At 44.0% G+C, this 18922-nt stretch overlaps 1 protein-coding gene across 4 annotated transcripts in view; it reads left to right on the top strand.

The window, feature by feature from the left end:
* Nucleotides 1–18922, top strand: part of ARHGAP17 (Rho GTPase activating protein 17) — a 100015-nt gene that overhangs the window by 33627 nt on the left and 47466 nt on the right. For all 4 annotated transcript variants that reach the window (XM_027961628.3, XM_027961624.3, XM_060406209.1 and 1 more), the window contains exons 2-6: nucleotides 7246–7285; nucleotides 11451–11555; nucleotides 16942–17015; nucleotides 17821–17932; nucleotides 18167–18243. In XM_027961628.3, the coding sequence (XP_027817429.1) occupies nucleotides 7246–7285; nucleotides 11451–11555; nucleotides 16942–17015; nucleotides 17821–17932; nucleotides 18167–18243 (408 nt within the window). The remainder of the gene's footprint in view (nucleotides 1–7245; nucleotides 7286–11450; nucleotides 11556–16941; nucleotides 17016–17820; nucleotides 17933–18166; nucleotides 18244–18922) is intronic.

Here is an 18922-nt window from a genome sequence, read left to right as displayed (position 1 = left end):
GGCTGCTTTTAGACTTTGGGAATTATAAGAGGGAAATCTTATGCTTTATCAGAAAGTGATAAGTAAATTAAAAATCGTGCCTGATGGAAGCCTTGTCTGAATGACTAGTGAAATTGTGCAGCAGCTTGCATAGGAAAAAACAACCCCCAGAGTAAAATGGCGAGTGGGAGGGACCTTCCTGCTCTGTATTGTTTTTCCAGTTACAGACAGGAAACATCAAGTGTGTTTTCAAGCATGGAACATTGGACACAAGGAAGGCTCAGACAAAGCAGGAGGAAAAAAAAAAACCTCATATGCAAAGAGTTTCGGTCTGTGTAGCAAACTGCTTGATTGAAAACAATCCCATTTAGCAAGTATTATTTTTATAATTGGATCACTTTGTCTTGATAAATTCAGTCCCAGTAAAACTAAGTTTCTTTGGCTTAGGTAAAATGGCTTTTAAATGGGGACCTTGGCCAGTACTCTGAATGCTAATCGCCAAACTTTCCTTAGGGTAAAAATTCCACATCTGTGGTAAAGATGAATGTTCCAAAGCACTTCAGCATAGAAAGGGCTGAGTCTTGGACTGGTCACAGTGATGAGGGAGGTCAGGTCATTTGGACCACATATGGGGGGAGGTAGAAACATTGGTGGTTCTCTAAAATTAGGTTGGGGATAGCACAGTCCATTGGGGAGTTTCTGTGAGAGGGAGCCATCCTAGTTTGTATATTACATTCTATAGTTGTGATTTAGAAGTAATCTTTCGGGGAATTCAGGATGGGGAACATGTGTGCCACCCGTGGCGGATTCATGTTGATGTATGGCAAAACCAATACAATATCGTAAAGTAATTAGCCTCCAATTAAAATAAATAAATTTATATTAAAAATTTTTTTTAAAAATAGAAGTAATTTTTCCTAGATAACCCATATTCATGGATTGGAAGAATTAGTATTGTTAAAATTCTATACTACTCAAAGCAATCCAAAGATTCAGTATAGTCCCATCAAAATTCCAACGGCATTTTTCACAGAAATAGAAAATTCATATGGAACCACAAAAGACCTTGAAATAGCTGAAGTATTACTGAGCAAGAACAAAGCTAGAGGCATCACATTTCCTGATTTCAAACTATATTATGAAGCTACAGTAATCAAAGCAGTATGATATTGGGATAAGAGCAGACACAGAGACCAATAGACCAAAATAAAGAGCCCCAAAATAAACCCACACATATTAACCCACAGTTAACTAATCTTTGGCAAGGGCACCAGGAATGCACAGTAGGGAAATGAGAGTCTGTTTGAAATGCTGTTGGGAAATACACATATCCATATGCAAAAAAATTAAACTGGGCTCCTACCTTATACCACTCACAAAAGTTAACTTGAAATGGATTAAAAACTTAAATTAAATTAAACTTAAATTAAAAACCTGAAACCATAGAGGTCCTAGGAGAAAATAAAGGGAAATCCACTTGATATTGGTCTTGGCAATAATTTCATATATGTAACACTCAAAACACTGGCAACAAAACTGAAAATAAACAAGTGGGACTACATCAAATTTAAAAACTTCAGCACAGCTAAGGAAACAATCTATAAAATGGAAAGGCAACTTTTGGAATGAGAGAAGATATTTGCAAACCATCTACCTGATAAGGAGTTCAGTTCAGTTCAGTCGCTCAGTCGTGTCCGACTCTTTGCAACCCCGTGAATCGCAGCACGCCAGGCCTCCCTGTCCATCACCAACTCCTGGAGCTCACTCAGACTCACGTCCATCGAGTCAGTGATGCTATCCAGCCATCTCATCCTCTGTCGTCCGCTTCTCCTCCTGCCTCCAATCCCTCCCAGCATCAGTCTTTTCCAATGAGTCAACTCTTTGCGTGAGGTGGCCAAAGTACTGGAGTTTCAGCTTCAGCATCATTCCTTCCAAAGAAATCCCAGGACTGATCTCCTTCAGAATGGACTGGTTGGATCTCCTTGCAGTCCAAGGAACTCTCAAGAGTCTTCTCCAACACCACAGTTCAAAAGCATCAATTCTAGTATCATATATATATCATATATTATATGAGTTTGCCAATTGCATTGATGCAATAGCAAAAAAAAAAAAACACAACAACTAACCTGATTAAAAAATGGTCAAAAGACCTAAACAGACATTTATCCAGTGAAGACATTTTTCCATATGGCCAAAATGTAACTGAAACCCTTCTACACTGTCTGTGGTGTAAATTGGTACAGTCATTAAAGAAAACAGTATGGAGGTTCCTCTAAAAAAGAAGTACCATATGATCCAGGAATCCTGTTTCTGGGTGTGTATCCGAAGGAAGTGAAATCAGTATTTCTAAGAGATATTTACATGTCCATAGTCATTGTAGCATAGTTACAATAACTAAGGTGTAAAAACAAAGTGTCCATCAATGACGGATGCATCGATAAAGAGGTTGCATACACACAGGCACACAGGAGCATCATTCAGCCATGAGAAAGAAGGCAATTGGGAGATCCTGCCATTCGCAACACGTGGATGAACCAGAAGGACCATATGCTAAGTGAAATAAAGACCAATACTGTATGATCTCAATTATATGTGAAGTCTTAAATAAAATGGAGTTGAACTCAAAGAAACAGAGTGGTGGTTACCAGGGAATGGGGCATCAGGGAAATGGTGGGGATACTAGTCAGAAGGTAAAAGCCCTCAGTTATAAAGATGAATAAATTCTGGGGCTCTCACTCAGTTGGTAAAGAATCTGCCTGCAATGCGGGAGACTTGGGTTTGATCCCTGGGTTGGGAAGATCCCCTGGAGAAGGGAAAGGCTACCCACTCCAGTATTCTGGCCTGCAGAATTCCATGGACTGTGTAGTCCATGGGGTCGCAAAGAGTCAGACATGAGTGAGCGACTTTCACTTCCTCTACAGCATGGTGACTGTAGTTAATAATACATACTTGACATCTGCTGAGAGTGGATCTCAAGCATTCTCACAACTGTAACAAAAAAAGGTAACGGGATGTGTTCATTAACCTGATTGTGGTAATCACTTCACAATGTGTGTGGAAATCAAATCATCACATTGTATACTTTAAATATATGGAGTTTTGTCAGTTATGTAAAGCTAGGGGGGGAATAATCTTTCCTGATTATAGGTAATTTTAATTAATTTCATTGAACCCAAAAATCTGATTAAGAAGATGCAGTGGATCTCTTTCTAAAGTTAGCTTCATCAGTGTGGTATACCAAGTGTCCACAAAGGAGAAAAACAGAGGATAAACTCATCTTTAAGCTGTCTGTTAACATTTTCACATAGTATGTTCCGTGTGTTTTTCAGTCTGCAGATACCTTGGCAAGTAAAGTGCCTCTAAATGTAAAGGAAAGGATCACAGTTTGAAGAAAGGACAACAAATATACCGATTTGCCTTGTATTTCAGATGCTCTAATGACTATGTTCTGTTGTTCTTTTGTACAGATTGACAGTTGGACCCATCACTTTAAAGTTATGCTTCACTTAAGTTTATGCATCGCTTGAAACCATATCAAGCATGTTGCTGAAAAAAGTAACTATTGTTACTTTTTAACTGTCTTAAAAAGTGCTATTTTTAAAAAATTTGTTGTAATTTAAAAAGTCAAATAACAGGAAAAGGCTTATGCACAAATTACAGTGGATTCTCTCCTCACTCACTGCACTTTCCCAGTTGAGATTCCCTCACTGAAGAGGCAACTGCTTTCAAATTTGAGCTGTTTATTTTGGCATTAACTCCAATCTATATTCATAGATAATATATATAAACCACTGTCTTTTGAGTTATCAAGTCTAGGTATTATTTATTGACTTCCTGTTATGATAAATGAGGGTTTAGGGCTCTCTACTTCTGCTTTCCCCTCCTTCCAATACAGTTACATTACAACTTTTGCATATATTGCTATTTGATATATATATATTACTATGTTCACTCAGTTATTTGCATCAAAGCATAGTAGTAAACTAGGACTGTCTTGCCAATAGACTTTACATTTTTCTGAAGTTAATTCTTGCTTTCTTTTTACATTAGCTTTATTTTCTTTATGGCTATAGCAGTGCTATGCTCATGTAGCTGACTCTCAAAAAAACAAAACAAACCTGATTTGTATTATGTGTATTTGTTTGTATTGTATTTGATTTTTTTAAATTCATTTCAAGTTACCAATGTGAGGTCACTGAACAAGCAGCAGGGACAAGAGGCGTGGTTTATTCTCGCAAACCACTGAGCTGTTACTAACTCTCTCATACCTACTAAACACCCGCATTGGGATTTTATCTTATTAATTATTTTTTAAATTGAAGTATAGTTGCTTTACAATGTTGTGTTAATTTCTGGTGTACAGCAAAGTTACACATGCATACATATATATTTTTCATGTTCTTTTCCGTTATGGTTTATTATGAGATACTAAGTATCATTCCCCGTGCCATGCAGTATGACCTTATTGTTTATCTGTTTTATTTATAGTAGTTTTTATCTGTTAATCCCAAACTCCTACTAACTTATCCCTCATCTCTCCTTCCCTTTCTGTAACCATAAGCTTGTTTTCTACGTCTGTGAGTCTGTTTCTGTTCTATAAATAGGTTCATTTGTATCATATTCTAGATTCCATATACATTGATATCATATGATATTTGTCTTTCTCTGACTTACTTCACTTGCTATGATAATCTTCAGGTACATGTGTTTTCTGCAAGTGACATTATTTCATTCTTTTTTGTGGCTGAGTAATATTCCTCTGTGTGTGTGTGTGTGTGTGTGTGTGTGTGTGTGTGTATGTGTGTGCATACCACATTGTCTTTATCTGTTCATCTGTCAACACTTACGTTGCTTCTGTATCTTGCCTATTGTAAATAGTGCTGCAGTGAATATTGGAGTCCATATATCTTTTTGAGTTGTAATTTGGTTTGGAATATATGCCGAAGAATGGAGTTGTTGGGTCATACAATAACTCTATGTTTAGTTTTTTTAAGGAGGAAACCCCATACTGTTTTCCATGGTGACTGCACCAACGTACATTCCTACCAACAGTATAATTAACCTGTGTGGCTCAGCTGGTAAAGAATCCTCCTGCAATGCAGGAGACCAGGGTTCCATCCAGGTTTGATCCCTTAGAGAAGGGAATGGCTACCCACTCCAGTATTCAGGCCTGGAGAATTCCATGGACAGTCCATGGGGTCACAAAGAGTCGGACACGACTGAGCAACTTTAACTTCACTTCACCAACAGTATAGGAGGGTTCCCTTTTTCCCATAACCTCTCCAACATAAATTATTTATAGACTTTTTAATGATGGCCATTCTGACCAATGAAGTGTACCACACTGTAGTTTTGGTTTGTATTTCTCTAATAATGAGCAATGTTGAACATCTTTTCGTGTGCCCATTGGCCATCTGTACCACAATGGGAGTTTTAAAATTAAGTTTTCCTCTTCTATTTTTAAAATTTCACTTCATAAGTAGACATATATGCTCTGAATCTTCTCCTTTGAACTTGTGAATATTTTAATAGGCCTTGGGACTTTTCTCTGCACACACTTATACTTACAGGAGATATCAGCATGCTGTCAGAGTCGTCCAGGGCCCTATCCAGAACTCTGGGTTCTGGCTGGTGAAGACAGATGAAAGTTACGTCGTCTTGAGGTGGTATTTTGCTTGAGGAGTGGCAAGGCTGGGATGAATGGTGAAGCTATGGTGGTCTCATGCCAGGCTTGTCCCTGCCAGGCCGACTCACAGGCTTCTCTCCGAGGGCGCTTGCTTGAGATCATAGTCAGCTGGGGTCCTGCTCCACTTCCCTAACTGGCATGACTACCTATGTTTGGCGCTTCAGCAATGCCTGGCACCATGCGTGCCAAGCGAGGGCTAGGATGACGTATTTTGGCCGGCTGCTTCCAGAACTCGTTCATAGAGTTGAGTTGGCCTCTTTGGGAACCTGGGGCCTTGGCCTGATCTCCAGGCTCTGCTCCTTTGGACCTGGGAGGATTGAATCAGGTCAGAGTTCTAGTTTCCTGCAGAAACCACAAGTGAGCCACTCCTGTAGGCATCTCCAGGTTAACTGGGGCACTGCTGTTAACAGCTGGGTTTCACTTGACGTGCCATCTCCCAAGCATGGGGTTGGGGGCGTGGGCCACCATCCTTCTTGCATCTAGTGCTCTTCTGAGCCTAGCAGTGTTTTGCCATCATTCTTGGGGGTCCCACTGGTTTTTCTGGCCAGATGCCTTCTCCTTCTCTTGTGTTGGTTCATGGGCAAGACCAAGGTCATGCAGCCTTCCGTTCTGCAGCGTATCTTATAAAAAGGCTTCAAATTTTCTGATTCATCAATGGTCTTACCTCCTCCCTCCTATAGTGTGATCAGAGCTGAATTTTTCTTTTTCATTTTCCTTTAAAAATGTCCCAGTTTGTTTCAATGGGAATTTGGTAGGGATGTTAAATGACTGGGCTTAAATCACTGTTTGAACCAAAAGTCCAGAATGGCTCTTTTGTAGTGATTCTGGGTAAACCAACAATGCTGCTGTTTTGGACTGCAGAGAAAAATCTTCTTGGAAAAAGATAGCGATCTGGCACGTGAGGTTCCAGCAGCTCACAGTCTCTGCTGATTGTCGGCTGCTGTATCAGTCCTCTAGACAGGTCAGCAGGAGTTCTGAAGCGTAGATAAGGGTGAAAGTATTTTGTCTCTTTTGAAAGTAAAGATGAGATAGCTGAAGGAAGGAAGACTTAAGTGTTGTTACCGTGTGTGTATGATTGCATAACCTTTCTGAATCTGTGGCACACTTGTTTGCTGTGAAACTCAGAAGTGATCATTTTAAGAACTGAAGTTTAATTTTCTCCAGAGCAGTCTTTTCTCAAAGTGTGGTCTACAGGCCTCCTGCCAGGGAATTCTGGGCAGGGAGGGGCTTGTTACAAATTCAGGATCTCACTACGGTGGTAGCAGTTCCGGAATATGGCATTTTAAGGCCACACCTCCTCCCCCACCCCCTTGTTGGGTCTGTGCATGCCCAAGTTTGAGAACCCCTGATCTCAATCATTTGGTCTTTAGGGTTGCTAGTTTCTGCAAACTTCATTTATTTGTTCCTTTGTGGCTTTGCTAAAGTCGCCCTCTAATATAAAAACTGGTAAAAAAATTACCCCCTTGTGATCATTCATTTCTACTTGTTGTGTTTTAAACTCCAGGATACTAATTACTCAGTTTCATGGGTTGTTTTTTATTTCCAGACGTCTAACTCTGAACTTTGAATTTTTCCCACAGGGCCGAGAAAACAGAAGTCCTCAGTGAAGATCTGTTACAGGTAACAAAAGAAAGACTTTTTAAAGTGCTCTATTTAAATAAGAACAACAACAACAAAAAACCCATAGGTAGAAAAAACCAAACAACTCAAAAAACCCATAGGGGAGAACTGAACCTTATGGTTCTTTGTTTTGGGGGGATTTTTCCCGAAACAGAATTAGCATGATTAGCATGGTTTTGAGCAGGAAAAGAAAAGCAGTTGAGTTGCACGGTGATAAAGCGGATCTGAAACTTTGGTGTCGTGTTCTGAAGTTCAGATGGGGCTAGTCCCGCGTTCAAGTGCCAGGTGTTGTGGGGGGATGGCGGTGGAGCCTGGCTGGGCCGTCTGGGCGGTTGGCACCGTGGCCTGGTCACGGGTCCCTGCAGGCCGCTGCATGGTGCCCCTGATGCAACAGGCTCCACCAGCTGCAGCAGTGACCCCACTAGCTCCAGCAGAGTTTGGATTTTTTGCTCCATTTTATGCTTCTTTTCCCCCAAACTGAGCTAAGTTGGGTCCTGCAGGACTCAGAGTTTCAGTGACAGTGAACAGATCTCTCAGAACCACCCAGAGGCCCTAGGGTGGCCTCACATGGCTAGGCCAGATTTTCCTCTCTGTACAGGGAGGGGTGTTTCCTGCCGGGGACCTTAATTACGGCTACTCCATGCCATCTCTCAGAAGGTTTCTCTAACTGTGGGGCTGGCCGTTTCTCCCAGGAGGGCTGGGACCCTTATAGACACATCACTTCACCCAATCCCACTCCATCCCCACCCACACCGAATACTTCGAGAAAGACAGGACCCCTTCCACAGGCAGGTTTTGTTAAGACTTCTCCACCTGTCTCCTAGCCTTTTATTTTCATACGCTGCCTTGGGTGTGTTCCAAGGAGTCCCTGGAGACCAGAGATCTGCTCCCAGATGGCTTTCTGTCTCTTCCCGTGGAGAGAAGGAGCTGCATAATTTAGAAAAACACCTGTGCTCTGCTCCCACCCCATGCCAAAACAGCCTCCTAAATTATGACAGTCTTCTGCAGGTAGAAGATTTTAAGAGCACTTTTTTTTTTTCTTTTTTTAAGGACTAGAAATGTTTATCAAGGACTACGTTTTTTAAAAAAGATTTATTAAGGAATCATAATCTTAAAAATAATTTGTTTTGAAGTATAGTTGATGTATAATATTATAGTTTAGGGCTTCCTGGGTAGCTCAGATGGTGAATAATCTGGAAACCCGGGTTCGATCCCTGGGTCAGGAAACTCCCCTGGAGAAGAGAATGGCTACCCACTACAGTATTTTTGCCTGGAGAATACCATGGACAGAGGAGCCTGGCGGGCTACAGTCCACAAGGTCACAAAGAGTCGGACACAACTGAGCGACTAACACACATATTGTAACTTAAGAATCAGATTCTTAACACTGTTTCCCCACTAACTTTTATCAGATATTTCAAATCCATTTTCAGACTTTTAGAAATATTGTTTGTTCCAGTTCCACTAGGTTTTCCTGTGAGCATTCTCATTCCCACATCTCATGTCAGTAATTTCATCCCAAAGCCCTGAGAAGAGACCAGAGCTCTTGCTGGCAGGTGAAGGATTGCAGAAATTGTACGGGACTCAGACAGTGACTGCCTGTTCTTGCCTCTCTGCTCAAACATCCACTAGGGCCTGAGGAGTTTGCTAGTTTCTAGAAATCCTTTTTTTTTTTTTTTAAATTTATTAAAATATAGTTGATTTGCAGGGTTGTGTTAATTTCTGCTATACAGCACAACGATTCAGTTCTGTATATCTGTATATCCTTTCTCGTATTCTTGTCCATTTCGGTTTATCACAGCATATAGGAGCTCCTTATAACACAGATACTCCACGTCTGTAGCAGTTGTTTCCCTGCTCTGATTTCTGTGGGCTCTAGCCATAAAGAAAGTTTGTTGTGGTTCAAAGCTCTGAGTCTGGTGACCAGCCACCTGTATTCCATGTCAGGTCTGCCCCTAACTAGTTCGGTGGCCTCAAGAATTCTCTGCACCTCCCTCTGCCTCAGTTTCCACTTCCACATCTTTTGACTCTTCTCTAGAAGGAAGGTAATCGACATATAACCCCATGGGGTAGTTAGGAGGGGCTCATGGGTTAAGCGTGGTCAGCCCTGGGAGCAGAGCCTGGCCCGTAGTAAGGGGTAAATATTAGTGACTTGTCGATAAGATCGCCACTGTCTCAGCTGCAGAGGCTGTCTTGTTTCTGGTGTGAGACTTCCCTTAGTTTGCTTTTCCTCCTTCCCCTTTTCTTAGATCTCAGTTAGAGCAGTTCAAGAGGCCACCCTTTTATCTTGTCTGTATAGAGTTTCCCCAAGAGGCTGTCAACCCCAGGAGGGCAAGAACCGCAGATTATTTACCCTTGTTTTTCTAATACCGTGTACAGGGATTCAGTATATACTTGTTCCTTCACATACTACCTTCCATTCATGGGCCAGGCAGTGATCAAAGCACTTGGGATAAATCAGTGACCATAACAGACCACGGCTCAAAGAAGTAAAGTTGCTCAGTCATGTCTGACTCTTTGTGACCCCATGGACTGTAGCCTGCCAGGCTCCTATGTCATGGAATTCTCCAGACAAGAATGCTGGAGTGGGTAGCCATTCCCTTCTCCAGGGGACATTCCCGATTCACAGATCCAACCTGGGTCTCCTGCATTGCAGGCAAATTCTTTACTGTCTGAGTCATCAAGGAATTCTAGAGGAAATTGGGGCTTCCTTCGCAGCTCAGTCAGTAAAGAATCTGCCTCCAACGCAGGAGACCTGGATTCTATTCCTGGGTTGGGAAGAACCCCTGGAGACGGAAATGGCAACCCACCCTGTTATTCTTGCCTGGAGAATCCCATGGACAGAGGAGCCTGGCAAGCTACAGTCCATGGGGTTGCAAAAATCAGACACAACTTAGCGATTAAACCACCACCAGTGGAAAATGGAATCACGTAAAAATGGAGTTTTCTGGGTTTCTCCCCCGACCCTGCTTTTATGGCCAGTGGAGAATGTGTATTAATTTTCCAATGCCTTACAATCAGGTCATTATAGTATTTGGGACAAGTGATGTGGCATCTGGTCCTAAATAAATGAGGCTGCAGATTGGGGTCCTGGTAGGGGCCCCAGGTCTGAAGAAGGGCTGCTTGAGAAGGAGGCCCCAAACCATCTCCTCGGGTAAAATGTTTTGGGGTAAAAATATATTCTGCTTGAAATCTGTTGATTTTTCTTTAAAATAGAAAGCATCCCTAAGGGCCTGCCCTCATTCTTAATGAGTCATCAGAATACACATTTTTGGCATTCCTTCCTGTAAAAAGCAGCTCTCTTTGCCATAAACAGCCATATCCCAGCAATAATATTTTGGGAAGCTAATGATGATGAGTGGGCCCCCGGAGTCAGAGTTTCTTACTGTTGGCTGTCCATTTTGCTTTAGAGGTTTGTTCTAAAACAATACATAAATAAAGGCAAAAACACCCCCACCCCCTGCCATCCCAAGCCCAATAAGGAACAATAAGGAATAATTATGAAAATGCTGATCTCAAGTGTCAGTTGCGGAGCACATCTTTTGACTTTTCTGTCTGATGTACTGTGTGTGGAGGACTCCATTGCCACAATCTGGAGAAAGCTGAATGTCCCCATGGCTTTCCCACTTGGCAATGGGCCTGGGGCTGGCCTCAGCCTGTTCATCTGCAGTGCTGCTGGTTGGACCTGGGGCTTTGCTGGTACTGTAGTTAGTGTGTGACTTGGCCACCGCTCATCAAAGAGCAAGCTCTAGTCAGGACTGTCCCCTCCTCCTGCACATGGAGTCAGCCTTTAAAGGATCTGAAGCTTCACTGCAAAACCAGGGGCCGTTTTGGCCTCCGGGAGGGTATTTGACAATATCCAGGGACAGTTTTGATTGTCAGAAAGGGGCAGTTGGATGCTACCAGCATCTAGTGGGTAGAAGCCAGAGATGATGCTGAACATACCGATAATGCACAGAACAGCTGCCCCTAGCCCAGAATTATCCAGCCCAGTTGTCAGTAGTGAGAAACCCTGGTGTAGGTGCATGGGAACCTTTTCCATTTACACCCGAGAGCTGAAAAACTCGATGGCAGGACACTTTTCCCTGCCTGCATGCAGACTGCAGGAGAGGAGGCTGAGCTGGTTCCTGAGCCCCGCCAACCACTCGTCTGTCTGTGTTTTCAGATTGAGCGGCGCCTGGACACAGTGCGCTCCATGTGCCACCATTCCCACAAGCGTCTCATGGCCTGCTTCCAGGGCCAGCATGGCACCGACGCAGAGAGGAGACACGTGAGTACCGGCTGGGACTCGGAGCCTGGCTCTCATGTCCCTGAGAAGCTCCCTGCCCTTTATCAGTTGATTTTTCCCAAGCAGCATCAGAAGGTTTGGCTGCAGGCATGAACCTTGTATGGCCACTCACGCTCACGACTCGTGCCTGACCATAGCGTTCTTTCATGCTTCCCTGAGCTGAAGGCCCGGCTCACACTGAATTCTCCGCAGATGCTTTTAAAGAGTGAAAGTGAAAGTGAAAGTCACTCACTCGTGTCCGACTCTTTGCAACCCCCTGGACTATACAGTCCATGGAATTCTCCAGGCCACAATACTGGAGTGGGTAGCCTTTCCCTTCTCCAGGGGATCTTCCCAACCCAGGGATTGAACCCAGGTCTCACATTGCAGGCAGATTCTTTACCAGCTGAGCCACAAGGGAAGCCCTTTAGAGATTGTACTGTCAGTTAGAAATCCTTTGACGGCAGAAAGCTGAAAGCCTGTCTTGAATTATCTGCTGCTGCTAAGTCGCTTCAGTCGTGTCCGACTCTGTGCAACCCCATAGACGGCAGCCCACCAGGCTCCCCCGTTCCTGGGATTCTCCAGGCAAGAACACTGGAGTGGGTTGCCATTTCCTTCTCCAATGCATGAAAGTGAAAGTGAAGTTGTTCAGTCGTGTCTGACTCTTCGCGACCCCATGGACTGTAGCCTACCAGGCTCCTCCATCGATGGGATTTTCCAGGCAAGAATACTGGAATAGGTTGCCACTGCCTTCTCCATGAATTATCTGAGAAAGTAGAATTAACTGACTTACTAATTGAAAAGTTCAGTAGTTGGGATGACTGCAGGTAAGGCTTGGTCTAGACTTTCAGTGATGTAACTAGGACCTCAGTTTCTTTCCTTCTCTCCTCCTAGCTGCTTCAGTGTCTGCTTTATCCCTCATGTGCAGGCTGGCTGCCAGCAGCCTCCAAGGGCCACCTGCTTCTTTGTGCACATCCAGCTGGAGTAGAGAGCATGTCTTCTTGTAGTGTCCTTAATGGAGTGAGGAAGCTTCTTTTTTCCCATACCATTGGCAGGTAGAAGTCCCTTCCCATTGCACCGATGTGCGTTGGGTCACATTCTCCATTCCTGAACAACCTCCTCCCAACCCCCACCAGTTACGGTGGGTGGGGGTGAGTTTGGGTGAGGAGATGAGACTTGCTGGTTAGCTGAAGTTAATCACCGCTCACCCCAGTTTGGACTGTTGTCTTACCTCCAGCTTGTAGGCTCCATCAAAACCAGAATAGATCCTCAGCAGGCCTCAGGATGCTGTTATAGGCAGGAGGAAGGATGGGCTCTAGGAAATAATCTGATGTCTACTCCAGGGTACATTTGTTCAAAGCATCCCAGTCCCCATGTCCCTTGAGCAGAGCACAGCAGCTTTATTCATCAGGCGGTTCCCTCCTTAGCGTTACAAGTTCCCAGCCTATGAGCGTACTCTGACCCTTAGAAGCCCAGGTAACTTTAAAGTGGGAGTTTCGATGGCTTTCAGGGAAGCTATGATTTCCCATATTGTTTTATTTGTCACTAGATGTCTCATAAGAACTGGTGGCAGATGATCTGTGTCATCTCCTTTGATATTTCCTACACATGTTTCTGGCCAGCTTGCCATCAGAACCAGGCCCAACCCACTGGTCCTGCCACCACTATGCCTTCACATTTTCCTGCCGTGGCCTCTGCTCTGCGCCCCTGTTAATACCATCCCCTAAGGGTCTTCCACTCATCTCCTTATTCTCGCCTTCATACTCCTTGGGGCCCCTCCTCTCCTCATGGCTCCTAACTAATGTGTTTGTTCAGGCACCTGTAAACCATGTTGTCTTTTTTTTTTTTTTTTTTTTAATTAAACTTTTGATTTTGCATTGGAGTATAGCTGATCAACAATGTTGTGATAGATTCAGGTGAACAGCGAAGGGACTCGGCCATACCTATACAGGTATCCATTCTCCCCCAGACTCACCTCCCATCCAAGCTGCTGTATAACATTGAGCAGAGTTCCCTGTGCTCTACAAGTAGGACCTTGTTGGCACTTGTAAGCCATTTTCGATCAGCAAAATACTGCCTCCCCTGGTTGTCTATTTCAGCATGCATAACCTATTCTTCCTTCTGTGTTGACCTGTGAATTCCACGCCCCCTATTATGCAGTCCAGGGTATCTTATATTTCCTGCTTGTCTTATCCTCTCCCTCCCATAGCTGCTTGATTTGCAAGTCCTGTGATTCTGTCTGTGTCTCTGTCTTGAATTCCTCACCTCCACTCCATCTTTACCACCTTCACCTACATGCAAGGCCTAATTACCTCTCATGTGGACTGTTCAGTCACTTCTTGAACTACATTGTCTGCCTTTAATTTCCTTCTTTTTCTAGCCTTTCTTCAGTGTGATCACCAGAGTTGGTTTCCTCAAGCACAAATTGATCCTGACTTCCCTGGGGGTCCCGGGGTTAAGACTCTGCACTTCCAATGCAGAGCGCACAGGTTCGATCCCTGGTCAGGAAACTAAGAGCCCACATTCCATGCAGAGAGGCCAAAAAACAAACACAAACAACAGAAAAGTTGCTCCTGTTATCCTTCTGCATGATTTAATATTTTATAGGTTACACTCCATTTAAAATTGTTATAAAATATTGGCCATTTTCTCTGTGCTGTACAAAATATCCTAGAGTCCAAGCTCTGTAGAGGACTTGTGTGTGTTCACTCACTCAGTTGTGTCCAACTCTTTGAGACCCTATGAAGTGTATGTAGCCCACCAGGCATCTCTGCCCCTGGGATTATCCAAACAAGAATACTGGAGTGCGTTGCCATTTCCTTCTCTAGGGGATCTTCCTGACCTAGGGATTAAACCTGCATCTCCTGTATTGCAGGAAGATTCTTTAGCACTGAGCCATCTGGGGAAGATGACTTGAGCCCATCATAATCTGATCAAATTTTCCTTATCAGTCTCACTATTTCCTGCTTCCTCCCATTCATGCTACTGGTCATTGCCCTTCACACAGAGTTGTCTTCTTGTTCCTTTGGTCTACTTTGAGACACAGCCCAGGACCAAGAATGGACACCAGAGGAGGAGAGGGGTAGTTACAGGAGGCTTCCTGGAAGAGGCACTAGCCTAGCTGTAAAGGAGAAAGAGTGTCAGGTGATAGCCCTCTTCAGGCAGCAGGGGCAAAGGTGTATCACCCTCATTTCTGAAACCTAATGCCTTAGCCTTCATTTTCCAACCTCAAATCAAAGTGCCCAAGACAGGCTCTGAGAATGTCTATAGTCTGCACGTGGGAAGAGGAGTCACTATGGTAATGACAGGTGATAGGTGGCCATCAGATGTCAATCATGTTGAGAAAATCACAGCAGTCTCTCAGGCTCGAGGAAATACCGGAGGAGCCTCCCCCAGTCCCCATCAAAAGCTTACATGCTTGGAGAGAGGCAAGAATTGGAGGGAAGAGAGACGTAGCAGGTGGCCTTCTCAACCCAAACTTCTCAGCTTATATTGTGGGTCATACATGTTAGATCTGAAATTATTTTTGAGCAACTGGCGTGCCTTTTGTAAATTAGGAGACCCTCAGCCATCTCTGTGGAGGTGTCTGATGTGAATAGACAGCATCTTCATTAATCAGCTCAAGCGTCTAATGAGTGGAATGTCTGTAATCTGGACATTAGGAAACAGGTTTGTTGTGCTTGGGAGTCAGGGCATGGAAACCACAGCTTAGTTACAGCTGGGTACTTGAATGATACGTGTCAAAATAAACTCTTCTCTTTATGATTTGTTTCCCCATAGACCTCCATCTAGAGTTGTACAAAGTATATTTCTCTTCCTTATTGCATTGAGCATACATTAAGTTCCCTTAGAAAGGCAGCATCACTAAAAGGTATGAATTATCCTCTATTGTGATCAAGTGTACTGCCTGTTTTCTTATAGCTTCCTAGTCTAGAAAGGTGAAAGCCAGAAGCGTCTCCTTGTAGGACAGATAAAGCCTGTTGTTTATTTGAAAATAACCTGATGGGGAAGGGAATTGGACGAACATATTTGTTGTTATTTATTTTAATTTATTTTTTATGTTATTTTGTTTTATTTTTGCTGCACCATGCCGCATGTGGGAACTTAGTTCCCTGACCAGGGATCGAACCCATGACCCCTGCATGGAAGTGCACTGGACAGCAGGGAAGTCCCCATTGTTACTTATTTTTAAATTTAAATGTACCATTTTGAATGGGCTGTCCATTTACATGGTCAAAATCCATAATATTCAAGTGAACGTAACATGATGTCTCTCCCACCTCTGTTCCCTGGGCACCCAGTCCCCATCTCCAGGACCACCAGTAGTAGGAGTTTCTTGTATAGCCTTCCAGAGAAATTCTATAAGTATATTGAGTGGACCCCTTTGAAAGCAGGAAAGGCAGGTGCTGTGCATGAGGTCGAGGCAGAGCTATGCCACAGCAAGGTGAACCCTGGGTTTTAAACGTGAGTGCTGTTCCTACTTGGAAGGCAAAATGACATGAGGTACTGCAGCATTGAAAGCATTTTTTATTAGCAGTTTATGGTGTTATGACCAACACCATACGTGCAGCTGTCCTGGCATCTTCTGCCCATATTCTGAGATAAACCACCAGCCAGGTATGGACAGACTCTGAACCGGGGCTCGGGCCATCAGCACCAAGGTCTGGCTCCATGCCCTCACCGGGGTGCCTGGTCAGGCTACGTAAGCACCCTGGGCTTCCCATTTCCCAGCCACACTATGCGAACATTAATCAGATGACCCTTACGGTCATTTCCAGCTGAAAAACCAATCTCTGATAGGAACAGAAATGGTTTTATGCTTAAAAATCTTTTTTGGATATTTAGCTTGATATTTTCAAATTTTTAACTGAAGCAAAATCTTTATGATTACAGCCAATGTAAGAGCCAGTTTAAGAATGAGTATTCTAGCAGTTTTTGAAATTTGAGCAGTTCATGGCATTTATTTGCCATGATAATCAGAGGGCATGATCTGTGTCTTATGTCCCATGTCCTTAGTACGTGGGACATAGTTTGCTCTTGATTAATCAGTGATTATAGTAATAGCAACAACAGTAATAATAGCAGCTTACATCTACTAAGTACCTACCATGTGGGTGGTTTCTTGACCTTGATATATCTCCTTTAGTCAACAGACAGCCCTAGGACCCTTGTACTCTTAGCCCTAATTTCCAGGCATGAGGAAATGAACACAGAGGTTAAGTCAGACAATTGATACCTTTGAAACCAGAATCTAAACCTAAACAGGTATCTCTTATCTGTGCAGTGTACCTGGAGAAGAAACCAATGATGATGATCTGACGCAGGTAATTAAGAATGGGTGTCAACTCTAATGAAAAAAAGTAAAACCCCATTGTCTTCTGCCTTCCAGAAAAAACTCCCTCTGACAGCTCTCGCTCAGAATATGCAGGAAGCATCAACTCAGCTGGAAGACTCTCTCCTGGGGTAAGAATTGACTGCTATCAGAAAGAGAGCCGAGCGCCCTGTGGGTTGGTGGAAGTGGGTGGCTGGGGGGCGGCCTCCTGTGTGACCAGAGGGACCGTGAGTGTGATGGCATGGCCCATCTGCCAGGGGATCGGCTTAGGCGCCAGGGGAGGCCCCTGGGATGCTAGAGAATCTTTCTTTTAATAGAAGCAGGGATCGATGCTACAGAGGGCCGATGATGAAGTAATTGATAGGTTAGTGTTTATTCTGCTGAGCCTGTCAGCTCTCTCCTGCTGTAGCACGGGCCCTCCTTTCCCAGCTGGGTATGACCTTTGGACTTTTCAGCCCATTTCCAGGGTCTGCCATGCTCTGCACCCTGTAGTTCTCTGTCGTTCTTTGAAGGGCACTGCCTAGGCCGTGAAGACAGAAAACAGATACAGTGTAATGAACTTCACTATTATTTTCTAGCAGACAAAAACCAAAATAGAATAATGAACTTGATGTATGTTTTAAACGATTTTCAGAGTGCTTTTGAGAATACTTGGTTGTCCCCTGATCCAAGGGCCTAACCTTTCAGTGAGTCGCCACCTCACTGTTTACCCACATCCCACCCCTGCATACACACAGTGTACCTGAGATAGTCTTGTTCATTTTAAAGAACAAGCCTGTGGACTCACGCCCTAATAAATTTATAGCATTTTTAAGGCTCTATCGTGGAGCGCCCTAAGGTGTTCCCATCGAGGGGAGTGTGGAGCTGGCTCTGTGGGCTTTGGGGGCCAGATTTAATGGATGTACTTGTGTTGTCGGGGCATCTTGTTTTTTAAAGGAAGATGCTGGAGACGTGTGGAGATGCTGAGAATCAGCTGGCTCTGGAACTCTCTCAGCACGAAGTCTTTGTGGAGAAGGAGATTGTGGACCCTCTGTACGGCATCGCAGAGGTGGGGGCTTCAGTGGGGGCTGGGCAGGGAAGGTTCGCTTGTACCTGAAATTTTAACAATCAGTGCTTTTGACGTGTTTGCTTCTTTTGGGATATAAGGGGAGTAAGCGGAGGGTACAAAATCCTTTGCCTAAAGAGAAAAAAACATTTGTAAATAAAGATTACACTTTCAAATGTTAAACTGAAAATCCTGGAGCTCGTCCCACATGGTGTGTCGGTGTGTTCTTCGTTGCAGGTTGAGATTCCCAACATCCAGAAGCAGAGGAAGCAGCTCGCCAAGCTGGTGTTAGACTGGGACTCGGTCAGAGCCCGGTAAGATAAAGCCAAAAAATAACCCATAATGCGGTCTTCCATGACATCCCCGGTAACCATCCCCCTCCTCAACACAGATAAAGACCACTGGGTGGACAAAGCGGAAGTCGCTGCAGACTCACACACCTGACTGACTGAGTCACAACCCACTTACACCTGCTTTCCGGCCCCATTCTCCCAGTGGGATGGTGTTAGAACACCCTGCTGTTAATCAACCAACAGTGAAAGGAGACAGGAAAAAGAAAAAAAACCTAAGTGTATTCAGGGAAGAAGAGACAGTTCTAAGAAAAACTAAGAGCCTTGCTCTTGGAGTAGTGGAGTGTAGGAATAAATAGATCTGTGACCTTAGCAACCGCGAAGGGTCCCACTGTGTCAAGATACACTCGTGTGCTTCTGATTATTTTTCACAGTCAAGGGATTCTGTGCTCCACTCCATCCTAGAACAGGCATTCCTTCACGTTGCACGTGCTTGTGGAGAACAGACAGGACTCAAGGAAGGGAGTAAATGGTCCTTGCTTCCCAGAGCATAGTTTCATTTGTTAATTGTCACATTTTATCGAACGTCTCTTCCCCTCCGACCTTCCTCTCATCTGCACTTTCCTGTGGTCTCTTTTCCACAAGATGAAAGCACTGCGGAAAGGGGAACTCGGTTTCCTTCCAGATAAAGGGAAAGAGCCTG

This window comes from Ovis aries, chromosome 24 (assembly GCF_016772045.2).
Source record: "Ovis aries strain OAR_USU_Benz2616 breed Rambouillet chromosome 24, ARS-UI_Ramb_v3.0, whole genome shotgun sequence".
In the NCBI taxonomy this organism is placed as follows: domain Eukaryota; kingdom Metazoa; phylum Chordata; class Mammalia; order Artiodactyla; family Bovidae; genus Ovis; species Ovis aries.
This window is presented reverse-complemented; position numbering and strand designations above follow the sequence as displayed.